We start from the raw sequence: 24,813 nt of genomic DNA, 5'->3' as shown, positions 1-24,813 counted from the left end.
ACTAATGCGTCAAATTAGAAGTAGAGTTTTGTATTATTTTTAAGTAGGAATCGAAGAATTTGAACGATATATCTCTTTATCTTCAAACATACGTTGAATTACTAATATCACGAGTATTTAAATAAAATCAAAATATTTATAAAATATAACGAAAATATAAACATACTCAAAATTGTGTTATATTTTAAAAATATTTTCTAACAGCTTTTTAATTTACAGTAATTTCTCTTTTTCTTTACTACCGTTTCGTATTTTACTTGTTAACTCAATAAATCGGTTGTATATTTGAATCTTATTTTTTTTTCTCATCAACTGTATTCAATAATTGTTTTTAAAATAGAGAAGAAAAGAAAATAAAGACGACTTGTATAATTAGCAAGTTGTTAGGGGCCAATTAATACAGACATAAGACATGATTAATTAAAGATAAATATGTGGTTAAAAGAGGGAACAGAGAAACATAAGAAAAATGGTATTGTGTTAATTAAAAGAGTTGTAGACGCAAAGCTTGTTTACAAGTTTAAATACCAAGAAACACAAAAATGCGGCCGTACATGGAAAATTTTGAACCCTATAATATTAATTTAAATCATAGTTGATCCATACATATACAATACAACTACATTGGTTTTCTCTATCCAACAATTCATATATATCGTTACATTTTAGTTCATTTAAATAGTTTCCTTTCAATTTTTATTCACATGATTTTTCATAAATATTTGAGATTTCAAAATTTATGAGATCAAGTCTTTTGTATCTATAAGGAAAGAAATGTCATGATACACGTGACTTGACCGACTCCTCTTAGGCTGACTTAAATTTCCTATTGGTACAAGTACAAGTATAAATAAAATTAATCAAGTAACAAATAATATATGTATAGTACTCAAACTAAACATATATGAAACTATTTACGAGTTAAATTCTATATATTTCTATTGAAATCTGTATTATTTTAAATCTATACTTATATTAGGCTTTATGTTATATTATTTAACCAAATAAAATCAAAATGCATCATATATTCCAATTCCATAGAGCTCAACCACCGTTATTCGATAATCAAGCTGTGCTGTAGTAAGATCCGGCAGCCATCTGAATCAATTATCAATAACTAATGTCGGGTATTTTTAGAAAATTTTAAAAATCAAATTAAAATTAGTAAATAAAACTTTTAGTTATTATTTATATGATCTTTTGTTTGTTTGTTTTTTTTTCTCTCTTTAATGTTTAGTGAGATTTTCTACTATATGTATATCAAATGTCAATTAAACGAGTACATATTCCCAATCAAGAGTATAGTAACATATCTCGAGGCTTCTATGGCCATTATATTACAAAATAAGCTTTAGGGTTTCAAAGTGGAAAAGAAAACAATGATGGAGCAGAGACTTCCACAATAAATTGTTGACAATGGAAATGAGATATACGGTGTTAAAATATGTGGTTATATATTAAAATTAACTTAAATCACTTGCTCTAAAGACTTGAAATTTCATTTTTGGAAATATATCGTCACTATTACAAGCTGTGTGGATTATACAACTTCAAACTAATAAATTCGTGAATATAACCCACAAACTTTAGTAATTATATAATGATTTACACTCTTCTTTAGATTTGTTAAAAAGAATCCACAAGCTTCTGTTAACTACCTCATTAATTGAAGGGAGTTGAATAACGTTATGATCTTTAATGTCAAATTAAATATATGTATAGTAATGATCAATGAATACACGACAATGTGACATGTAGAATAGGAAAAGTCAAACATAACCTCGTGTCACTCAAAATTACTAGTTTGAATGATTGTTATAATTCAAAGGCATATATAATTGATCCTTCTAACTAGATTGGAAATATTTTTAATATTATTATTATATATATATATATACACAACAACAATTACAATAATCATAGGATAGAAGATCAAATCTTTCATCTTTAAAATAAAAAATATTTGGATTAAACTCCTTAACTATAATAAAAAATATTAAAATATTATTGAAAAAATAATTTTAATTTGTAATTTATAAATTTTACAAAAAAAAAGCCATATTTAAAAATATTTTTGAAATGAACTTATCCATAAAGAAGAAAAAAAGAAGTAAAATAAATAAATAAAGGAACAATCATACCAACCTCCTTGGCTCCACTGACCCCAGTCAAAACAATCAAATACCTTCAAATAACAATTTGAAAAGAAAAGCAAAAAACATAGATTTTTTTTTCATCCACAAACTTGATCAACTCATTCAATCTTAAAATCATTAGTGTGTATATAATAATTGAAAGTTACAAAGGGGGAAAAAAGGTGGTATCTTTGGTCATTGGACATTGATTTACACATTAAATTACCCCTAACTTTTAGCAAGTTGAGAGCAAACACAAGTTGCAAAGAAACATATACCAACAAATTGTGTGTAAAGCAAAAAGAAGAAGCAACAAAAGAGTTTTGCAAATTAAGCTACGAGGAAAAAAGAAAGCTAGAAATAGAAGAAAAACAAAAAAGAGATATTTAAATAATATATGTAGGGACCATACCTTAAAATATCTATCTATACATAGATATATCTATGAATCGAAGAGTTCTCTATCCATAACAATATTTAAGATCAAATGATAATTATAATAATTTTTTATAAATTTTAATCAAAACGTAAAAGTATAATATATGTAATCTAAGTAAGTTTTATAATTTTTTAATCTCAACATTTTATTCGAGATATTATTTGTTTATTTAAAATTAACTAGATAAACTTGGATTACATTACTTGTTTTATCCAATGAAATGAATGACTGAAATTTTAGAACTTAAATTCTTTTTTTCTGATAGTGAAACATCAAACAAATTCTAATCCTATTTTCACTTTTTTTTTGTGTGTGTCTCTATATATGCAAAATGGATAAGGCTCTTGGAAAAAATAAGTGGGAGTTGGTGGCTCATCCCATCCTCTCAATAATTTTTCCATACCCACAAAATAAATTTTTTTTTTTTAAAGGTGAGATATTTGTTTATAGTGAGAAAGAATAGAACAAATAAATTAAAAGCATAGGAATATTTGAAAATTTAATTTTTATATATAAAACAATAATAGTTACAATCTCAGTTCTCACTAGTGTTTATTGTTGCGTGTTAAGTACTTAATTTAATATAATTAAAGTTTTTGTTTTCTTTGGGTTTCGTCTTCAGCTATCTATAGGCAGTATTCTACTTGGCGTTGCATACATTTATTCATTTATTCAACTATATGATCACATCAACCCCATATTTTATTACCGTCAGGAATTATATATATATATGAGTAGTTTTCAGAAGCCCGGCTGATGCACATGCCCATGAGAGTTAAGAAAGGCTTGTTAAGTGCTTCTCACGACCGTGTCGGAGAGCTCGATAATCGTCAAGGGTATTTGAAGCAATGAGTAAAGTTAATATAAGAAATTAATAAGTCATGAAATTTGGATGCTTGAGTTGTAGGTCAAAACAGTGAGAAGTGACATGATTTCTATAGGTTGGACAAAAAATATTAATGTGAAATGGAACTTTTAGAACGAACTACACGGCTAATTCCAAAGAGATAAGTCCTTAGTTGTACATAATTTTGAGAATATTGTACATTCATTAAAGGTACAAGATTTGATAATTATACTACCAAGTTTGCTAAATTCAAAATTATCGTTGAGTTAATTAAGTACCAATTGATGCGAGATTAGAGAAATTATTGACCTGATCACAACCACAAATCAACTAACCAATTTATATATATGATCAATTATATACCGATGATTTAGTATATATTTCTTCTAGAAGTATAAAAAACAGAAGCCAACCATGATTTGATCACTTCTTTTCCTGATGTTCGTTCTCTATAAGTTTAAGTTATTGAAAATTTTGTACACAAAGAATAATCTATTTGTTTACTATTTTATTTCTTGTCTTATTTTAATTATAATTGATAATTTGTTTCTTTGTTCCCTATACATGTTTGATAATTATCTTGTATTTAATTTAATCCTTTTTTTTTTGTTTTGTTTCATATTTTTATAATACAAGGTGGTTTGGGAGAGAGGATTATTATTTATATTAACAAAAACTCTATAGTATTAAAATCCAACTCCACAAATTTCAGGTTTCTAATAGTTTGAGTCTGGGGAAATTTTGGTAAATTTGAAAAGAAGTAAAGAATAAATTAGAATAACTAGACTTGCATGTGAACAAGGATAAAGGTTCGAAAAATTTATATATAGTACACGAAAATCATAACCCTAATATATGCTCCCCCACTTCCAAAGCATTCCATTTTGTTAACTTAATTTTTAAAGCATGTTTGACTTTGACCCACATAATTAATTATATATATGTATGTGTTTGAAGTTGACCAAGTCTAAGTTTTTTTTCTTTGCCTATTTAAGTTTAATTTTGCTATAAAATACAATAATATATCTATCTGTTTCACGCTTTCAGTTTATATGGCTGTATTTGTGTATACATATAATTTATTTTGTTCTTTCTATGTTATGAAAATCAACATTAGTTAGGTCGGAAAAAAATACTAGTGGATAATTATAAATCTATATATATAATTGTATGTATTAATGAACGAGTATAGATATTAAATAGATAAAAGTTAAATGTTTAGATCATATACGTGTATATTGAAATAGGTAAGATAATTAATACATGTAAATTAAATTAAATGTACTATATTTTTACCCAAAATTTGTCAAATTATATATATCATCTTTTTCTTGAACCTCCAATTTCATCATATAATTGTATCCAAAAACTTAGAAACGTACTGCCCATCTTAACTTGAAAAGGGACATAATTTTATACTAAGTTATTGTTTGAGAAATTGTTAGATAAATATATATTACCACGTACTTAGTTATAAAACACAAAAAGTATTAGATATAATATATCATACTCTCAAGAATATGAATAAACTTAGAATCTTGAAACTTAAATAACGATTTAGTTTTTAAGAATCGTTCATTTTTCTTAGAAGTTATTAATATCGATTGTATCATTCTCATCTTTTCATAAATATACTAATCATTTTTTTTTAGGAAACCCTATTTTTTTTTACTTTCCAATACGTAGCTGGGATTTTGAAATTTATATGTTAACCAAAAAAAAAATAAAAAAAAGAAAAGTAAATATAAATGGAAGGTGAAAAATAATGTTTATGAATTAGACATAAAAAAAGAAAAATCAAACGTTTGTTTTTAAAAGACATATTTGAAGAAACTTAGTTTAGTAGAACTCATCTTCTACCAAACATAAACTATATATTAAAATAAACAAGTAAATTAATTAATGAAGTGAAAATTTATAATATATAGTATTTATATAAAATAGAATTGAGTGAGAGTAAGTCAAAGCATTACTTTTAAAGGCTCCCCCAATAGACACGAAAACCAAATTAGAAGTCACAAACCAAACTGTTAAGGTTAATTAATAGAAAGAAAAACGTTTCTTAGAAATGGACCCCCATCATCCATTATGGGTTCCCTTATAAACTATCAATTCAAAGTCGACGCCTTTAGCTTGGAGCCTTCAACTTGTTGCTGTGTGATGATGGGTTACATTTCATTATTATATTATACATTTAGTCAAACTATTCCACCCTTATCATATCATATCATCCATGGTCTAAATCTAGGAACTTAACTATTATAGGTTTGAATTTTTATGTTTTATATATCAAAATGGAGTCCAATAATTCTTAGGTATAAATTCACGAAATTACGAAGTATTAGAAAATATTTAATAATTCTTAAGTATAAATTCACGAAATTATGAAGTATTAGAAAATATTTAGGTGTATCCAGAATTGCATCTTATGTTTATGTCGGATATCAAAATGAATCGTTAAAGTATTGAAGTATATTGTTTATATTTTTATTTAATAATTTTGACGTAAATTATGTTGTTTTCCAATTTTGTTCATTTTATGACATATTGAGCAGGGCTATATATTTTTTTTTATTCTTTAAGAAAAAAAGAAAAACGAACTTATTGTTTGTGCTAAAAGCTTTGATTTTAAGATAATTCGTGGACATAAATTTTAAGGTTGGAATCGATCGGTGAGATCATTGTCCACTCAAACTAAAATATTAAAAATATCATACTGGTTCTTATACTTAAAAACTTCTATTAATCTAGTTCTTACAAATTCAACGACCTAAATTTAAGTTCTTTTCTACGAAGATTTCAAAACTACTCACGATTACTTTTATACCAAATTTAGCTTTATAAAATTTCCAAGTATTTGCTTTCAAATAAATTTACATAATATAACATAAAGTTATAAAAATAGAATATTTGATAAAATATTTGCTATTCTTAGATAAATCAAGTATAATAATAGATTTTGTTTTTCTCCTGCTATTATACTACGGATTATAAACAATTTGTAACTTTTTTTCATTTTTGAAAAAACTCTAATATAATCTTTTATAAAATTATTTTTATTATATATAAAAGAAATGATCAGATAGTGTTTAAGTTTGTACTTAATTCTTATATTCTTTCTTTCATTAAAAAAAAAAAAGAAAAAAATAATTTAATTTTTCGAGGTGGTTTATTTATTGATTTATATATTTATTTTGGTTTCCTTATATATATATATATATATATATATATATATATAATGAATGGAATCCAATGCTGAGAGAGGTGGACTAACAACGAAGCAGCACCAAAATAATACTAAAAACGGACCACTAGAAGTGGGCATAATGAGAGGGAACATTCGGTAGGGTTTTCTTTTTTAATTTTATAAAATAAATTGTAACACTAGAAGATGGATAATTTCATATTCCTTTTACTTTCATTAATAATTATTTTTTGTTTGGTTTGATGCTATTCCACTCTATACTGTTATGAAACTATGTTAGCCTAGTTTATTTATACTGTAAATGAGAGTAATATATCTATAAAACTATAGTCTAAAACAATATTCTTAAAACCGTTTTTGGAGCACACAATAAAAAATAATCCACTAGGTCGAATTGGACTTTGACCATTGCCACATACCAATACTAAATTTCTACTTAACGTTATGAGATGTAAGTTTGAGGTAATTATACTCTTTTCCCCCTCGTTTAACTATGCAAAATGACCAATCACAATGTAGTGATAATCTTGTTGAATAATTTCTTATAAATGGATTTAATTAACGATGAAACACAAGGACATGGACTCTAAGAAATTTCATTCCTCGATAATACGGTTTATTGGGTAATTATAATCCATCTCCCTAGCTACAAAACTAGAGTATGCCTCTCTTCTTTATGTTTAATATTTATTGTATAATAGCCTTTTGTGTCTTTTAAGTTTATGTTATTTAAAAGGTATAATAAATTAAATCATTAAGGTCTCGTCTAATAAACATCCTATTTTTTAAAATTGTGTTTGTTTTTTAACAATTTTTCAGTAGACATTTGAATTTTGAGTTATTTTTTTTAAAAAATTTAGAAAGTATTTTTTCCCTAAAAAATTGTCTTGGATTTTAAAAAACACTCATAAAAACTTAACATCAATCCAAATAACTCAAAAATCCAAAAACCATATAGTTATTAAAAACGATATGATTTTTTAACCTTGTTAATAAGCCCAACTATCACTTTTTATTTCTAAAATGTTCACGAACATAATAGATTGAAATCGAAGGATAACGAAAGTCTATCAGACTATATCTCGTATATATCAATTGTCTTGCCACAAACAATACTTGTTAGATACAAAGAGAAAACAACCAATACCTATAAGACAAATTTGAAAGTGTTCAATAATTTACCATTTCACAAATAGTCAACTGAGACTTTATTACATGATATTGATTTTTCACAAATATGGAATTTGCAATTGACAAGTGGAACAAGTGTAGTTGGTGTGGGAGTATCAAAAGTGTTGGTTCCAACTTTTAGAAGTTTTTAGGTTAGAGCTTAGCTTGGGTAAGGGTGGAAGAACTTGTGATTGATATACACTTGTAATTAAATCCTCACACAGCTTCCCTCTTCCCTTTAGATTTGTGGTATGTGGTTGTGGGTTCCATTTGTTCCTATTCTTCTAACTTGTTTTATCACTAAACCATTTTCTTTTTTGGCTTTACTCATATATATTTCCATTGCGTGCTGGATAAACCATCAACAGTGTTTCTTCCTTTTTGTTTCTTGGTCCACACGATTAATGAGTTTAGATAAGAATGGAAGGTTTGTGTGTGTGTGTTTCATAATAAAAGGGCAATATTTATGTAACATGCAAAAATCATTCATATTCACAATCTAATTTTGTTAGAGTATTTATTGTATAATCAAGGTTGTTGCAAACTTTCATGTAGTAGATTGTAGATTTGAGTTATCAACTTGAATATAGTTGAATAGATAAGTCATCAGTTATTATTAAAAAAGTTAATGGTTCGATCTTCTACTCACAATATTATTTAACTAACAAAAGTTGTAGATTTTGAGTTTGTTTCGAGTAAGGAAGAGCCTAAGTGTGGAAAGGGGTAGATTTGGTGGAAGATTTTACGTTGTCGCACCCCGTAGATTACCTCTTTTAACTTAGAGGATTCTAGCTATATTAAGAAAAACAATCACATAAAATAAATTTTATTTTATCGATCAAAACCTAATTACGAGACTCCAAACTCACTTATTACATATTATTTATAAGAAGGCTTTCATAGCTCTACTGAGGAGCAACATGATCTTTTTTAGTACAATTGACCTTCACATTCTCTTATGATATAGTCAGAGTCTGCATAAGAATGTCAAGGTAGTGTCAGTCCACTCAAGGATATAAATAAAGAGATATATCACTCAATTATAGGTGCGTAACATCACACAACTCGCTTGACATCAATTATATCCTTCAGAATGTATTAGGTCGAGCATCGACTAATTTCGAGGATCATGTGTTAGTTTAAGACATATGCTACTAGAATCACTTCTCAAGAGAGTTTATAATAAGATTTTGAATTATAATATTCACTTTTTTAAATTTTCATTCAATAATTCGTACCTGCAAAGTTCTTTTTGTATAGACCACATGATAAAACCAATCAAGAAGCCCACTAGATTAATTGGGTTGGTTCAAATAAAGGCCCATACATTCCTTATTGGGCCTAAACGCAGCCCAAAATTTCCAACATTCGATCAATGCGGGAAAAGATGTGATCAGAAACTGAAAGCCGATCTCTGGCAGCACGCCGGTATCTTTGAACGCGTTGCTTCCGACTGGCAGATTTTGGTTGATAAAATAATGTGATGGTGAATCGAATTTAAAAGGACATCATCATCTTAATCTCTGGAGAGATTCGTTGAATTTCTTGGACTTTGGATTTCTGTATAGAGTGAAGTTAATAGGAGCTCCGACGGAGAGCGAGAGTTTGAGCAGAAATGGAAGCGGAATTGAAAGATATGTGGAACGATCTCGAATCCATGAAGCAGTCGCTAACCGATCCATCTCTTCGAGGCCCGGTTGATAAGGTATTTCTGCTTCATTTCTTTTGATCCTTCAATTCGGAATTTACTTCCTGAACAACTACGTGTATTTGCTGGCTGGATTATTGTTACTATTAACTGAATTATTTGATTGTTTAATTCTTTCCTGTATGTGATTGATCCTGTTTTATTATTTAACGTATTGTTGTAGACTATAAATTGGATTACATTCCTCATTGAATTGAAAAATCGTGGATCTTGCATGTATGATTTGCTTCTTTCTGGCCTTGAGATGTTTATTCTGCATGAATATTCTTGTGTATTTTTCACTATTGAGAATTGAGAATATTCGTATTTCATAATGTAAAAGAGATTATGGCAGTGAAAAGATAGTTGTGCAATTATGTTGAGTGTTTGATTATTTACTTGAAATTTTTTTAACACTGAATGCAATTCCTCTCCGGCTATTTCCAATCCAGCTTCAATTGCATCTAGAGCGTCTCACAAATCTTTCAAAGTCTGTACCTGTACGGCGATCAAAAGTTAAGGTATTTGTTCTATACCCATCATCTTTTGGTTTCTTGCATTGCTTGCAGCTTATACTTATATTGGTAACACATTCATCATTGAATTGGTGGCAGGATATGAGTGCTGAAGTGGTAGATAGCAACCCTTACAGTAGGCTTATGGCTCTTCAGAGGATGGGCATTGTAGAAAACTATGAAAGAATACGGGAATTTTCAGTTGCCATAGTTGTCTGTACTTATCTCATCTTTCTTTATCTGTTTTACTGCTTTTAGAGTTCCAATTTTACAAGTTTACATACATGGTTATGTATCTTCATATATTTGTGAAATATACTCTCAGTTTTCACTGTGGAAAGATTGAAAAAACAAATTAATTTAAAGAGCCATAATTGAAACGAAAAGCTGCTTTATATGTTATTCATCTTTCAGACATTTTGTAGTTCAATATTTTATGATGAATTGTTATGTTAATTAATTCTTCACCCACAGGGAATTGGAGGTGTTGGAAGTGTTGCAGCTGAGATGTTGACAAGGTGTGGAATAGGTCGCTTGTTGTTGTATGATTATGATAAAGTTGAGTTAGCTAACATGAATAGACTCTTCTTTCGTCCAGATCAGGTAATCACTTCAGTTCTTCACCCTCCTTTCTAACCTGGGGTTCTCGTGTTATTTAGGAATTTGATGTGCTTTCTCTCAGTTTTAATCTCGTCCAGCATTTAGTTATATACGTCTGTGAATTTACATTTTCATTTTACTACACTCTTCAAGGAATGTCATTTAGTTCTATGTTTTTACCCATAAGGCACATTTTAATGTAATGTGGCTAGTCTGTTGACTAGTTTATTTACCCTTCCCAATATATTTTCAGGTTGGTATGACAAAAACTGATGCTGCGGTACAGACTCTAGAAGATATAAACCCCGATGTCGTACTTGAGGTTAGCCTTTTATACAAGTGCCATATTACTTGCACCTTCATTGATGAGGAATAACAAATGGATAACCAGTAATAGTTTGCATAGGAACCAATTTTCTATGTACTTGACCCAAAACGAGCTTAAGACAGGACTTTTTTGTTTTTCTTCCCTGCTACTACGTATGGTTATCTATAATATTCACTCTTTCAGAAAGAATAGTTCTAAAATAGGATATGCTTTGCTACATTTAAATTACGCTTCATTCCCACTTTGATTAATATCTAAATTATGTAGAGTATTTTGTCCATTTTGTTTGTTTACAGAGCTATACGCTTAACATCACAACTGTGCAAGGTTTTGAAACTTTTATGTCAAGTTTGAGGAACAAATCATTCTCGCCAACTAAAGAAGGCAGTGGGGTGGATCTTGTCTTAAGTTGTGTTGATAACTATGAAGCAAGGATGGCTGTTAATCAGGCAAGTTTCTCCAGTATTGACATTTATATGAATTAATAAGACTGCGTTTTTGTAATTTGACATTAATATTTAAATTTTTGCAGGCTTGCAATGAGCTAAAGCAGACATGGATGGAATCTGGTAAACAAGAAATTCTCTTATTTTGATCATTCGCCTAGTAAAAAATTTTTATATATGGTCTTCGGGGGGGGGGGGGGGGGGGGATTATGGACAGATGGCTGATGCAAGTAGTATAGTTATATTTTCTCCAACTGACTACACAGCACACTAATGGTTAGAACACCTAAAATCTTACTTTTGATTTATTGGATTCAACAAGGAATTATAAATTGATGTCGACGAAATTTAGAAATAAAATACTCAAACTTAAAAAAACGTTGATGGAATATTGATTGAATGTAGATGGTCTATGAATATTCAAGGAAAACTATGTAATATCAGGAATTCGTAAAATTGTTTTAGTTATTACTTATTACTCATTATTAGTTTATATTAACGTTATTGATATTGCCCACACACAATGACGTGCCTAAGATTTCTAGGCAATTCACCGTCATTTTGAGAAAGAAAAAGAAATATATTAATGCATGTCAAACTCTTCCATTGTCGGTAATGTCGTTGTTGATGTAATTTTTATTGAAATGTCCACAAAAATTTTACTCCATGGATGAGAATGATTTACAATATTACTGGAAAAGGGCAGAGAAGAATCTCACCGTGGGTATGGGTTTTGAGCTAGATTTTAACCGGAAAAGTGGAGCTTGTGGTGAATGGTGATGTAATACCGTGGGCTCATGATAATTTCAAACTCTCTTGTTAAACTTAAAATAAAAGCCCACTCTCAAGGAGTAGTTCTACTTTTTTTTTTTTAATAAATAAAATAAAATTTTAAAATAATTATTCGATTTTAGAACCGACAAACACAGCTACTGGCATTTTGACAAGCCTGCCAAGTAGATATCTTGGAAGCATATGTTATGCCAGCTTCATAGTTCAAATCCAAATAGGACATGTTGGCAATCATTCATAGATTTACCCATCTCTCTATGCTTATATTTGATATGAAAAGAAAGATGCGCAAATAGAATGTTATAAATTATACATTCAGTCCCTCAACTTTTATTTTGTGTTTTAGATTTTCGACCTCTTAAATTTTAAAATTCATGATATCATTAAACTGAAATTTGATTTTGTGCCTAATAGGAGCTTAACCTTTTTATTTTGAGACAAATATGTCTTAGATGTAAAATAAGTTATGAATCAATTAGATACTTCTTAAGTTTTAGAGTCTTTCTCTTTTTAAACACAATACGGAAAGTTTAAGGACTAAACTTATAGTTTAATCTAGAAGGAAATAAATTACTTTGCATCTATATCACCAAGAATTTTCAAATTGGAAATTTGTTCAGGTCCTTCTTACAAATGCTACTTTGTAAATATATCACTGAGTTTTTGTAAATTGGAGATTTGTTCAGGTGTTTCGGAGGATGCGGTTTCTGGTCATATTCAGTTGCTAATTCCCGGTGAAACTGCCTGTTTTGCTTGTGCACCTCCTCTGGTATTCCTACTCTCTAATCAAGATCCTGAATGTTTGGAGATTTCTTAATGTGTCTGTAGATGTGTTAAGATGCATATTAATAACAATAGTCATGTTTCTGTTTTTAACCGCAATAACTTTATTTATGTGGTTTGCTTAATAGAGTGTTTTGCTCCTCGTTTCTTATTGGTCATGGGTGGAAGGGTTTATTTATTTGTTTCTTTGTTCAGGTTGTAGCATCTGGCATAGATGAACGGACACTCAAACGAGAAGGGGTTTGTGCAGCTTCTTTACCTACAACAATGGTACAGCATTTTACCTATTGTTTTTTTTAATATACAGCGTATGTTTTGTATTTGTTATAGACACTCCCATCATCAGTAAAACGGTTGTTAGCATTGAAAATGTGTGTTTGGGATTCAAAAGAACTTTCAAACAAATTTTAATGTTCTTCAGCATCATTCCTAAAGTTTTTTCAGCAAATTCGATAAGTAGTTGAAAAGATGTCAAGTATTTTTTTGAGAAAGATCTTAATTGTTATTATCTTCCAAAAATATGAACCAGCCAGTATAGAAGAATATGACTACAGATATCACTCTTGTTACTTGTTAGCACTTCAAACCCCGTTTTAAAAATTATAGGTGAGCCATTTGCAGAGCAACATTTTCCCCATTTTCTGCCTCCAAACTAATCGCCAGCACGTTTCTACAACGATAAGTTAAACATTGGGTCTCATGTGTTTTTAATTCATGATTTGAGAGCCTTTTTCCAGGGCATAATTCCAAGTTGGTTGCACTAACTAATGCCTCATATTCACATCTATGATTTTTTTTTTCGTTATATGTTTCTAATTTTAAAAACTAATTTGAATTGGTTTTCAGGGAGTTGTTGCAGGCCTATTGGTGCAAAACACCCTGAAGTTCCTACTAAAGTTTGGGCATGTTTCTCCATACTTGGTGAGTATAACTTGCTCCACCGATATTTATTCATTCAAAAAGTTGTGATTACGAAGACAAACACCATATTAATAGGCGGTATTGCCGATCAATGTCAAGTAGGGGTATGAATTGATTTTTTCCCCAGAATAAATTTAGTAATTTCCGTGCTTGGCTTGGCTCTCTTTTCTTATCCCTTTTATTTATATTTTTTTACTGATTTTATTTATTGTAGGGATATAATTCCTTAAAAGACTACTTCCCAACAATGGAAATGAGGCCGAACCCTCAGTGTTCAAACGTGGCTTGTCTGGAAAGACAGGTAACTCTAACTGTTGGATAATTAGTCAGTTAAGTTAATCTCACAGTTCTTAAATTCTAATTGATTATGAATAATATTTGTGGTGCAGAAGGAATTCATTATTGCAAAGCCTGCACGAGACGCTGCAGCTAAGGCAAAGATGGAAGCAGAAGCATTGACGGTTGAAGAATTCCCACTACATGCTGATAATGAATGGAATATAAGGTGCGCCACCATAAATCTTCAAGAATTGATGCAAAGTTTTTACAGATTGTATACAGCAATATCCAAGTTTTAACCTTAGCTAAAGTGTCTATGATGATTCCATCTTTGGTGTCTTAATTTATTCACCGTTGATTTTTCAGTGTTGTTGATGAAGTTGAGATTGAAACCGTGGGAGCGACCAGTTCAGGTGATCTCTTATCCATTTATTTTAATTTCAAAATTTTAATTCTCGTTCTCTTTGGTCTCCCTTGTAGATCATGTATATGGTCCAGCAAATTCTTCATTTTCATTTATTCTACGTCCACCACAATAATTGCTAATTTCAAAGTCAAATTAGTAATATCATATATCAGCTTTGTGTCATCTGGCCCTACGATTTGATATTGATCTTGACTTTAGTTTCATGTTTCAACTAATGGAAGTTAGAAGTCATTTGTTGATTATTATTTTCATAGCCAGGGTTTTTGTTTAATTATGGTAAAACTTCGACATTTCCATTTGTTCTGCAGTTATAAGTATATATTTCTTCCATTTAATATTCACCTTGATCTGTTTTTCTTCGTAGACGCCCTTCCAGAAGGTCTTGTTCGCGAGCTTCCAAATGCAGATGAATCACAACATCCGCCTCCTGTGGAACCTGCCGCTCCATCCTTAGATGATCTTGAAGATCTGAGGAGACAACTGGAGGCCCTCAATTCTTGATGTTCGACAGCTCTCGCTCGCTTTTGGGATATCACCATTTTGCTCTTTGCAAATTTAGTATGTTCATCCAGTTTGAGTTATAGCGTACAATAGCACTCTAGAGGGTTCAACATTCGACACCCTAAAAAAGGGAAAAACTACATCAAAGGGTTACTGAATACACTGACTGCTAACGTTATTGCGCCAAAAACATTTGGACTACATTTTTGTTTGTAACATCCGGTAGTTTACTATTCATTTCAGGGCTAATGATTTCAAGAGTTATTTTTCCTTTGACAATTAATATTATTCTAATTCCTAGGTTTATGCACTTCCTTGTACTAGCTTAAACATTAAGTATGTCATGATGGAGATCATATTCACGCTGGTACCGTAGTAGGTAAACTTGAAGGGAAAAGAGAAATCATTTTAGGATTTGTTGATTTTTATTGAAAAAGACCAAAGCTTACTTGTACTTGGTGAAAACTGAGTTTAAGGAAAAAAAGATTTAGAATTTTGGTTAAAAAATATTGTTTAGTCCTTCAAATGGAAATATGTTTTCAATATTTTAAAAAGAAAATGTTAATATACTAATCTTTTGAAGTAAAATTTCACAAGATCAAATTTAAGATTCATTTAAAATATAAAAGGTCAATTTGAACGTTCGCAACATAGGTTGAATTTGAAATTATACGAATGGACTTTAGGAAAGAGTGTACCAATAGCAAATTTCAAATGCTTCACAATCACCAACACTATAATCCACATATTATTAAATTGGATACGATGTTATTCTTCAATCTCAAATATATTCCAAGTCTGTCTCCCTTCTCTAGCATTTTACTGTAAACAAGTAAAAACACATTACTATATAGTTTGCTGTTCCTATCTCGTAGAGGTATTTTTACAATTCCGTACAGGTCAACATATGGAACCAAATCGATAAAGAGCGTCCAGTTTCAATGTTGAACAAGAACGCGTGAATGGAAGTTAGACGCATGAAGAATTAGAAGGTATACTTTTCATGTATGAGGATCCTCGAACTTAATCAGAATCTGATCTGAAAGGGGTTGGTGTTTTCTCACCTGCATTAGCAATTTGAATGGCCACATCAGTCACTTAACAAGGGAGATGATAAACTTCCAAGTTATCTATGTCTGTAATCTTCCATTATGAACACAAATTCGCTCTTCTGGCTTTCATAAAGATTCTACAAGAAAACATCAAGTAATTTTACTTCACCATCTAAAGAGGAAAACATGGCGTTTCTAGTTGTGGTAAATATAGGGGTTGGTCTAAGAGGTCTAATGAAATTATAGATACCTTCCTACTTCTTCACCCATCTATAGGGACATTCTTTGATGCAATGTAATAAGATTTGAAGTTGAGAACTAATGAAATTATAAATTCCTTTCTACTTCTCTTCACCAAGATATAGCTAAATCCTTTGATACAATGTTATAAGATTTGAAGTTGAGAACAACCAAGGGTAACAGAAAGTTGGTCTAAGAGGTCCAATGAAATAATAAATTTCTTGCTACTTCTTTACCCAGATATAGCTTAATTCTTGATGCAACATAATAAGGTATGAAGTGGAGAACAACGGAGGCTAACAGAAAGACTTACTTTTACACCAGCCATCGATAGCAATTTGTGAGAAGCAACATATGCAACGTTTGAATTGTTTATCCTCTTCTCAACGAAATAAATAACTTCAGAGACGCCAGACTGCAACAAAGTCCACTAGTTAGTACTATGAAGTAGTTAAAAAGAAAAAAAAAAAAATTGTCGGTATCAGGGGACAAATACTGCTGTTTGTGGAGTAAATAGCATTTTCTAGTCAAACTCCTATATGGTTTTAGCGAAAGCATCCGTCTTTCATCCTCAAACTAAGCCTAATTGCTTATAAAGATGAAAATAAAAATGATGACCAGACCTGAATGATTATTTTTGCACATTCATTGCAAGGGAACATGGTTACGTAAAGCTTCTGCAAAGATTACAAAGAGACCAAGAGCTGATTAGGAGCATCCAAATATCGATAGAATGTGTGTCGGGCTATGTGAAACCTTGCTTTCTTAAGAAAAGAATTTTCGAAAAGATGCAGGGCAGGTGAAAACAGCATACCTGTCCACTGGCTGAAGCATGATTTGTGTTTAGGATGGCGTTGACTTCAGCATGACAAACATAACTATAAAAGAATTTTAAAGACAAGAAGAACGGGATTGAAATATGAATCATAAGAAAGAAAGTAAAATAATTTTAGGCCAGTGATCTATGATGACGAAGATTCAGCACATATAGCAATCAAATGAACTTAAAGGGAAATTAAAATTTCATGACTTCTAGTAGACGGAAATTTATTGAATAAAAAAGCTTACATATTCGTAAACTTACGGATACTTTGTCTCCAAAGGATTGTTGGTTTTTGATTTCTGAACATAAGAAGGAAAAAAATAATAACAATGAGATGCTTGTTAATAGTTGCACGTTTAGATTGACTTTTTAAGTGTTTTAAAAAGTGTTTATAAGGATAAAAGAAGTGTTCGTAAACACTTAAAAAGTCAATTCAAACGCACCTTAAGTCAAGAACTCAGTTTTCCATGAAAAACTAACCTTAGCCCAAGGAAGCTGGTCATCAGAGCATCCTCTTGGAAACCCATTATATCCTATGCCTATCACAGATGAGAAAAAAAAAAAGAATTTAGAGTTTCGATTTTGTTAACTGTATCAATTCAATATGACAGGCTACTTTAACAGTGATAGACCATGGGAAATTTTCAGACATCATCTTATTACAACATAAATATAGAAATGAAGAGAGAAATTTATGTACAATCAGGCATTACATACTCAATTGATGTGCATTGCCTACAAATTCATCTCGTTATAGTTAAAGCATTCATATCTTCCTCTAGTGCAACATGGGGTTTGGCGATTTCAACATCGAACCTCAACGGAAAGAGTCCATGTAAATTACCACTGAGAAGCATTTAAGTCCATAATTACAAACATCAGCTATTACTGCTCACCAGTTCTTATTATTAACTTTGTCTCACATCACACAGCAAGTAACCAACAACGCCATATATTAACCTTGAAGCAAACTTACCAAGAATTACACCATTTTGGCTAACCAGGCAAGCACCAACCTGCACCATTGACCATAAATCCAAACATTAAACAACATGAATAAATAAATAAGGGGACACGGGTTTTGATGGTGCACAAATCCTCCCTCCAACCTTGTACAAACACTAATAGCATAGACACTTAAAACAGAGAACCTTGGGTCTATAACAATCTCATAGAAAGAAATACACAAATTCGATAAGGACATGATAATCACCTGTCGATTGGGATCCTTCGATCTTTCGGCCGACAGGAATGCAATGGCCATGAAATAGTCATCCCAAGACAAAAACCTGCAAAGAATTCACAAAATTCAAAACTGAGTTCATAAAAACAAAAATAAACATGAAAAATAGAGGAACTACCACAAACTGACTGCGTTATGAGTAGAAAAACAAATAAAATCCTGAAGACTCTAAACCCTAACAAAGTTAATGCCAGTGGGATTAACGGTCGATTCAAATTCACAGATCTAAAGGAACAAGAAAGCAGACGCATAAGAAATTTTCTGACCCTTCGCGTTTGGAAGGATCAAAAGGACACTGTGAGGATCCGTTGTTCAAGAGAGCGCCATTTCTCGACAGATCAAACCGAGAACGGTGCTTTTTAGGATTGAAAAAGAAGCGACAAGCAAGAGCTGACGTGAAGGCACCCAGTACAGCGGCTGTGGAAACGAGTGCAAGATCGCGGGAGTTCATGGTCCTGAGAGTCAGCAGCCAAAAATGGCTTTCCGGTTACTCAACGCCGCTACTATTATTTCTGTTCGGAGCTTCGTCCCCAAAAAATTAAGCGGGAAATTTTAGGCGGGCATATCTATATCAATTGTATATAATAAAAGGTGAAATGATATCAATCAAGTGGAGATGGCCGAGTTGGTCTAAGGCGCCAGATTAAGGTTCTGGTCCGAAAGGGCGTGGGTTCAAATCCCACTCTCCACAATTTGTTATCTTTTCAATTTTTTTTTCGTTTTTTCCTATTAAATTCGGACTGACTAGATCTCCGTTCATCTTCATCGTCTCACAAGCCGTAATTTCCCGTAATTTCCCGCGAAAGCCAAATTTCGGTACCACTTCTCTCTGACGGATTTCCGTCATCTCCATCCGCGGAAGCAATACGACCTTTCGAAGAGGTCGATTGAAATCCTAGTTTCAGAGTCGCCATTGTGAGGCATGAACAACGATCGGTGCATAATATGAAGAAAAAGGAGCTAAAGAAGAGCGCATACGAGTACTGCCTCGTTTGCAAGCTAAACCATGACCAAGGCCAGCGCCATAAATATTTTCCCAACCACAAAAAATCTCTTTCTTCTTTTCTATCTCGGTTCGAGATCAAGCTGTCCGACGTTCGCTTTTTTCTCAAAACTCCTTTTCGCCTCTCCCCGGAGTTTGCTTCTCACAATCGGTTCTGGTGTATCTTTTGCGATGTTCAAGTTGATGAGACTGATAGTTCCTTCGCATGGTATTAATCCGCTGGCTATTTATTATTCCTTGTTTCTTGAAATAATTACGATTCATGTGTATGCTTTGCTGGGAAATTTGGGAATCAACTCTGCTAGCTTATATGCTAATTACTTTTGAACTCCTTTAATTAGCAATTACAATTGAGGGAAGGAAATCCATGATAAATAATTGGGTTAAAGAAAAGCCCTCCAATGGTAAGGTCCGGGTGGTTTCTTTCCGAAGCACCAAAACTTTTGTGGTTCATCTCCATCCAAGAATTCCAAGAAGCCTAGGATGGTGTTGAACCCGAGGTTTTTAGTTCTTAATGAGCAAAGCATGCGGTACAATTTTCACAGAGACCCTTCGACTGTATTTAGTAAGGCTATTGTACTTTAGTGATAGTGTAGTATATCTGTAACTTTTTTCAAGGGTATAATTAGAGAGCTTCGGGATTTTGTGTATCTTACTTGGGGTTTTTCAAAATGACATTTTGCAATTGATCTCTGATTAGAATTAACATGTAATGGGGAGGATTTTTCAAGTTCTGTTGGCTGACTTCTAGACTTGGTGGGTACATTGATCATTGATCATTTCTTTCTTTCCCTTCTTCACTGCAGTGTAGTTATTCTTCATGTATATCTATCTCTATTTCTAATATGAAGAAATCTATACACTTCATCCTTCATGTTTTTTCTTTCATTATCTCATGCTTTAAGATTTTTTAACAGTAGTAATGCAATTAAACACCTGGCCAGTGCGGATCATCTGAAAAATTTGAAGCATTTCTTCTGGAAGTATGGCGGTGATGTGGAACGTCTAGATAGTTATAGAATTTTGGAGGCTGATGTAGCTAAGGTAACCATGAGCCTTTACTTTTTATAAGGTTCAATTTATTTGAACTGTATTATCCAGGTGTATCATGCAAACCATATTTAGTTCTCTTATATTCACTTGAATCAACAAAGAGAAACAAACATATCAATATAACATCCTATCCGATTTCTTCTTTCTCATGTGATTTAACAACAATGAGAAAACAGAAGTTCATTTCTACAGAGCGTCATGACTGTCTATTAATTTGAATCAATGATTGTCGATTACAGTGGGAGAAGAAGTGCAAAGTACAAAGCGTATCTGCTTCATCCAGTCTTGGACCTGCAAATGATATCCACAATCAAGTCCAATATGAAAATTTTGATAATTTTGGGAATAATAATATCCACTCTGTTGAATCTAGTTCATCAATTAGTGTTTTGCCTTTACACAGTTATACAAATGAGTATCAGGTATCCAATTCGTCCTATTCAGGATCCTCTGATGTTTCAAATTCGGTCTCGTTTCCACATGATACCACTGTTTCTTTGCATGACGGCTCATGTTCTGATGCACATCTATGGAGCTCAAAGAATTTAACACGTAAGCTGTCCCTGTATCTTTCACCTTTTGTCTTTGATTTCTTGTCGGTCGTTGAAGTTCTGAAACAGTGTACAAATGTGTAACACACTCTGTGATTCAGTTAGTGAGGTCAACAAGCATTATCAACTGGATAGTGGTAGAACATGCACTGCTAATGGTCAATCCAGTGGTCAGGGGGTAAGTTTGGTTATTCTCTTCTACTGGAGAAGTGGAGTTCTGTATTTACTATGAAGTAGCGCTGTTTTTGTACTAGAACGCCTTCCACTTTTTTTTTTTTTTTGGTATGGAGGCGGTGGCAGCTGGTGGGGCTTCCTTTAACTGAAGAGTGTGTGTGGGCATTACTACTGCTATTACTGTTATTTTAAATTTCTCTTCTCAGTTCTTGATCTTGTCAATTTCACGTGTCAACAAACATTTATAGAAGCCTGCAGGTTTCATTGAATGGGGTGGCATGACATCCTGTTATTGTAATAAATGTAGCTCTGACAATCAACTCTTTGTTGCTAGATAACATCTTCGTACTCCAGTTGAAATTATATCTTGTCTTTCTTCACGAGTATGTTACTTTTTCATAATGCATAATTATTTTATTGACATTTCTAGTAAATGCATAACCTACTTGATATAGATGTACGGGACGCATCAGAATGAAACAACTGCGAACAAAGAAAGCCATCCTGAGGGTATGAAATTTTGTGAAATCGTATTCTCGTTGTAATGTTACTCAACTCTTTCACATAGTCTTGATATTTATTAATAATTCTAAAAGGAAAAATTAGAAACTATCGAAATTAACCTAATTTGATACTGTGAATATATCTTCGTTTAAATTCTGAACTGTATAGTAGTGATGTGTTTTCCATCTATTTGCTATATCTCTTTAGGTTTTCAGACCCTCACTCGGATTTCTAGTATTGTTACTGGAGATTCTGGAGGAAATGTTCATTCTGGGATGTTGCCTCCTTGGCTTGAAAAGCCTGAAGATAGTGGGTTTAATGTTCAAATAAGACCAATGGTCAGAGGTGGTGTTTTTTCTTTGAAGGAATCTGCAAAGTCCAAAAAACTGAATCCCAAACGGGTAGGAGCTGCATGGGCAGAAAAAAGAAAGATGGAGCTGGAAATGGAGAAGAGAGGAGAAATTGTCCAAAGCTATGATGACAAGAATTGGCTTCCTAATTTTGGCAGGGTATGGCAATCTGGTAGCCGTAAAGAATCTAGAAAAGAATTTGAGAAGGAGAAATCAAAATTGCTGATGGTCGAAAATTCACCTGAAACAAATGTCAATATTCAGCCGTACATTAGCAAACGGATGGTCAGCCCCATTTTCATCATATTTAATGCAGTTTTGATGTTTCAATTTATATCTACCATTATGAAACATCTTTTGTTCTACTGTTAAAATCTCCTTCATATATATATATTTATTTATGTTTTTATATATTTTGCTTATAAAATGCTATTTTACCATGTATTTCCCAACTGGACCTAGTTTTGCTGATAAGGTAGTGGGAACTGGGAAGTTCCAATACGTGACAATATTTTAAAGGTGATGTTTTGAGCACTCTATGTTCTACGTATTTCCATCGAGTAGTTATACATTTGAAATCTGGGTAAAATTTTTAATACAAAGGTGTCCTAGGATTTTGTCCAGTCAGCTTCTTTATATCTCTCTGCTTTTCTTGAGACTAAAATGGTGACTAGAGGAAGAAAGCAAGAGAATACCTAAAAAGTGGTTTTTTCCCCAATATAATTAATCATTACATTTCTACACAAGAAGGAATACATACACAAAAAAAAAAGAAAAGAAAAAGGTGGTTGAATGATTAGAAAATGGGGAGCACAGGTTCTGAACTACTCTCTTCCTGTATCTTGAATACCTCTGGTTTTTTCTGCATGCGGCTTTTTAATTGGTGCCATTTTGTGGATTACGTGTTTCATTATCCCCTCTCTCTCTCTCTCTCGTTTTTTGTTTTTATAGTTAGAGTGACTTGGATTGCTTTCTAGACTGATTTATCTTTGTTCTTGCAGCGAAGAGACCAGGAGAACAAGGAAGATGCTGCCAATTACACGAGTGTATAAGACAACGATTCTCCAAAACTTCTCATCTAGAGAATTATTGTACATGGACAATCCTTTTGAAAGATCAGTTTGGAAAGAGAATGAGGCTTGGAGTTTGATAGGAAATTTTAAAGGCTGACCGATTTGCCACCTCTTCATTACTTTATTCACAATCGTTCAAATTTGTTGTAGTAGACATGACATTAATTTTCTTTAAGATGTCGGCTAAAAGAATTTTTTGAGATATCAGTGGTAATTGAGAACAGGATTTCCTTAACGAACATTGCCCAGGATTAACTACCGTTGGGCCACTCTGCGTATTGGAATTAATTGCAAAACAAAGTTTGCGTGCTCCATGTTTTCCGTTTCCTATTGGCTATTGCTATAACACCGGCTCCTAAAATCTGCTGCTACCGAAGTTGTAAACTGAAACAAGTTTATTTTTCGTTAAAATGTAGCTTGATGACGGCCTTTTGGCTTTCTTCAGCAATGCCGGTTGGGCAAACCGAGGCTGTAAATCTTGATCTTATGTATGCTAGTCATAATATTATAGTTTCCTTGTGCGCTGTTTTAACTTTTAAGTACTATTTTAGAACATTTTCCCAAACGCCCGACCAACCTGTACTTGGCCCCGGCTTGATCTACATGGTATAATTACTATTTTGATGTCAATATGCTAAACAATTAAAAGAAAATGTGTGCTCTTGTGACAGTCCGGAATTTGATTCTTCAAAATTTGTTTTACTTTTGCAGTGGCCAAGCAGCTGTTCCATATCTCCTGTCTTCATCTTTTTCCAGTTGCTGCTGAGAAGTTACCCAGGGACTGATTGAATGCATGTTTCTCTGTATCTTCAGCTCAGAGGAAAAGTGATCTCATTGCTGAATGACTTTGTCAGGACAGAAGCTGGTCGAATTTTTCCCATTTCTAATCCTGAAAATCCAGAGTTTCCCTTTAGAGGAAATCAAATTTTCATCACAAAGGAACTCCCAAGAATACCACTTTTCAATCATACGATCTGTATCATGTACAACTACATCAGTGGTGTTCCCTTCTCTTGCAATGATAGCGGCACTGTAAATTGTTGCCATTCTTCCTGGTGCCTGAGGACTATCTCCTCTTGGTCCATCCACGACCACCACATCCCATTTGACTTCATAAACTTCTCTTGGAAGATCAGTCAAGGCAAGTTTGCACTTTGACGAATTCCTGAGCCCTGAGTCTGGTGCACATGATTTGTTTCCTCTTGCATGCTTTAACAACTTGTAAGCTTTTTCTGCTTGAAACTTGTAATCAACTTTGTACATTCGTGTGTGATTTGAGTTGACTTTGAATGTGCTTAGTTTGTAGGGATCATCCTCAAGAAAAACATTGTTTCCACCGTCATTGACTGCTGAGAGGTTAAGGTACTGTGATTCAATCCCAAAGAAAAGGAGATTGCAGGGCGTCTTTTCAGCAATCAGATTTGAAAGAAGCTTGAATTCCTTCCCTGAAATGGCAGCTTCATTTGCTGAGGTTCTATTATGTTTCTCTGAGAACCCTGATTTTGGGCGTTGAAGCTTTGGAGGCAATGCAATTGCTAGAAGTGGAGAAGTATTAGATGTGGTAAGTGCAATCCTAACGAGTCTGAGAATGGAGAGACTAGACAGAATCAAGACGAGAACAGGTAGGAGTTTGTTTCTTGTAAAACTCATGTTCTTGCTTCCTTTACTGTTT

General features: G+C 32.3%; 4 protein-coding genes and 1 non-coding gene across 8 annotated transcripts; 3 read left to right on the top strand and 2 right to left on the bottom strand.

The window, feature by feature from the left end:
* Positions 1-9,155: 9,155 nt before the first annotated feature.
* On the top strand, positions 9,156-15,354 carry LOC103484423 (ubiquitin-like modifier-activating enzyme 5). Its single transcript, XM_008441488.3, has 14 exons — positions 9,156-9,501; positions 9,936-10,004; positions 10,098-10,211; positions 10,473-10,601; positions 10,852-10,920; positions 11,223-11,375; positions 11,459-11,495; positions 12,851-12,933; positions 13,143-13,217; positions 13,794-13,868; positions 14,083-14,169; positions 14,258-14,373; positions 14,514-14,560; positions 14,939-15,354. Exons 1-14 carry the CDS (start codon positions 9,412-9,414, stop codon positions 15,073-15,075), a joined length of 1,281 nt encoding a protein of 426 aa, XP_008439710.2. The 5' UTR covers positions 9,156-9,411; the 3' UTR covers positions 15,076-15,354.
* A 436-nt stretch (positions 15,355-15,790) lies between these two features.
* LOC103484432 (uncharacterized) lies at positions 15,791-18,960 on the bottom strand. The gene is made up of 9 exons (XM_008441497.2): positions 18,700-18,960; positions 18,404-18,479; positions 18,167-18,206; positions 17,671-17,729; positions 17,452-17,489; positions 17,182-17,245; positions 16,991-17,044; positions 16,681-16,782; positions 15,791-16,139 (listed from the first exon to the last, which is right to left on the bottom strand). The coding sequence occupies exons 1-9, from the start codon at positions 18,882-18,884 to the stop codon at positions 16,077-16,079; spliced, it is 681 nt and encodes a 226-aa protein (XP_008439719.1). The 5' UTR covers positions 18,885-18,960; the 3' UTR covers positions 15,791-16,076.
* Positions 18,961-19,043: 83 nt separating this feature from the next.
* TRNAL-AAG (transfer RNA leucine (anticodon AAG)) lies at positions 19,044-19,124 on the top strand. Its single transcript has one exon. It is a non-coding gene; the product is annotated as a tRNA-Leu (tRNA).
* Positions 19,125-19,156: 32 nt separating this feature from the next.
* LOC103484440 (TITAN-like protein) lies at positions 19,157-23,455 on the top strand. Of its 4 annotated transcripts, XM_017044205.2 has the most exons (8): positions 19,157-19,644; positions 20,354-20,480; positions 20,729-21,041; positions 21,142-21,218; positions 21,670-21,724; positions 21,926-22,353; positions 22,531-22,587; positions 23,070-23,455. In XM_017044205.2, exons 1-7 carry the CDS (start codon positions 19,379-19,381, stop codon positions 22,537-22,539), a joined length of 1,275 nt encoding a protein of 424 aa, XP_016899694.2. In that variant the 5' UTR covers positions 19,157-19,378; the 3' UTR covers positions 22,540-22,587; positions 23,070-23,455. The 4 variants fall into 4 exon arrangements, with proteins under 4 accessions (XP_016899694.2, XP_050936069.1, XP_008439800.2 ...); XM_051080112.1 differs by lacking the exon at positions 22,531-22,587 and having other exon boundaries at positions 19,159-19,644; positions 20,381-20,480; XM_008441578.3 differs by lacking the exon at positions 22,531-22,587 and having other exon boundaries at positions 19,159-19,644; positions 20,357-20,480.
* Positions 23,456-23,972: 517 nt separating this feature from the next.
* Positions 23,973-24,791, bottom strand: LOC103489024 (glucuronoxylan 4-O-methyltransferase 1). The gene has a single exon (XM_008448013.2). The coding sequence runs from the start codon at positions 24,789-24,791 to the stop codon at positions 23,973-23,975; it is 819 nt and encodes a 272-aa protein (XP_008446235.2).
* Between the last annotated feature and the right edge of the window lie 22 nt (positions 24,792-24,813).

Source organism: Cucumis melo, chromosome 12, assembly GCF_025177605.1.
Source record: "Cucumis melo cultivar AY chromosome 12, USDA_Cmelo_AY_1.0, whole genome shotgun sequence".
Classification (NCBI taxonomy): Eukaryota; Viridiplantae; Streptophyta; class Magnoliopsida; order Cucurbitales; family Cucurbitaceae; genus Cucumis; species Cucumis melo.
Note: the sequence above shows the minus strand (reverse complement) of the source record. Positions and strands in the feature narration are given on the sequence as shown.

Coding starts and splice junctions, on each gene's coding strand:
- LOC103484432 (XM_008441497.2), bottom strand. CDS start 18,884: ATGAACTCCCGCGATCTTGCACTCGTTTCCACAGCCGCTGTACTGGGT. Junction 17,490..17,670: donor ACCAGCTTCCTTGGGCTAAG/GTTAGTTTTTCA, acceptor TCTTATGTTCAG/AAATCAAAAACCAACAATCC. Junction 17,246..17,451: donor CCTTTGGAGACAAAGTATCC/GTAAGTTTACGA, acceptor ATTCTTTTATAG/TTATGTTTGTCATGCTGAAG.
- LOC103484423 (XM_008441488.3), top strand. CDS start 9,412: ATGGAAGCGGAATTGAAAGATATGTGGAACGATCTCGAATCCATGAAG. Junction 13,869..14,082: donor GGCATGTTTCTCCATACTTG/GTGAGTATAACT, acceptor TATTTATTGTAG/GGATATAATTCCTTAAAAGA. Junction 14,170..14,257: donor TGGCTTGTCTGGAAAGACAG/GTAACTCTAACT, acceptor TTTGTGGTGCAG/AAGGAATTCATTATTGCAAA.
- LOC103484440 (XM_008441531.3), top strand. CDS start 19,379: ATGAAGAAAAAGGAGCTAAAGAAGAGCGCATACGAGTACTGCCTCGTT. Junction 21,725..21,925: donor CAAAGAAAGCCATCCTGAGG/GTATGAAATTTT, acceptor ATATCTCTTTAG/GTTTTCAGACCCTCACTCGG. Junction 22,354..23,069: donor CGTACATTAGCAAACGGATG/GTCAGCCCCATT, acceptor TTGTTCTTGCAG/CGAAGAGACCAGGAGAACAA.
- LOC103489024 (XM_008448013.2), bottom strand. CDS start 24,791: ATGAGTTTTACAAGAAACAAACTCCTACCTGTTCTCGTCTTGATTCTG.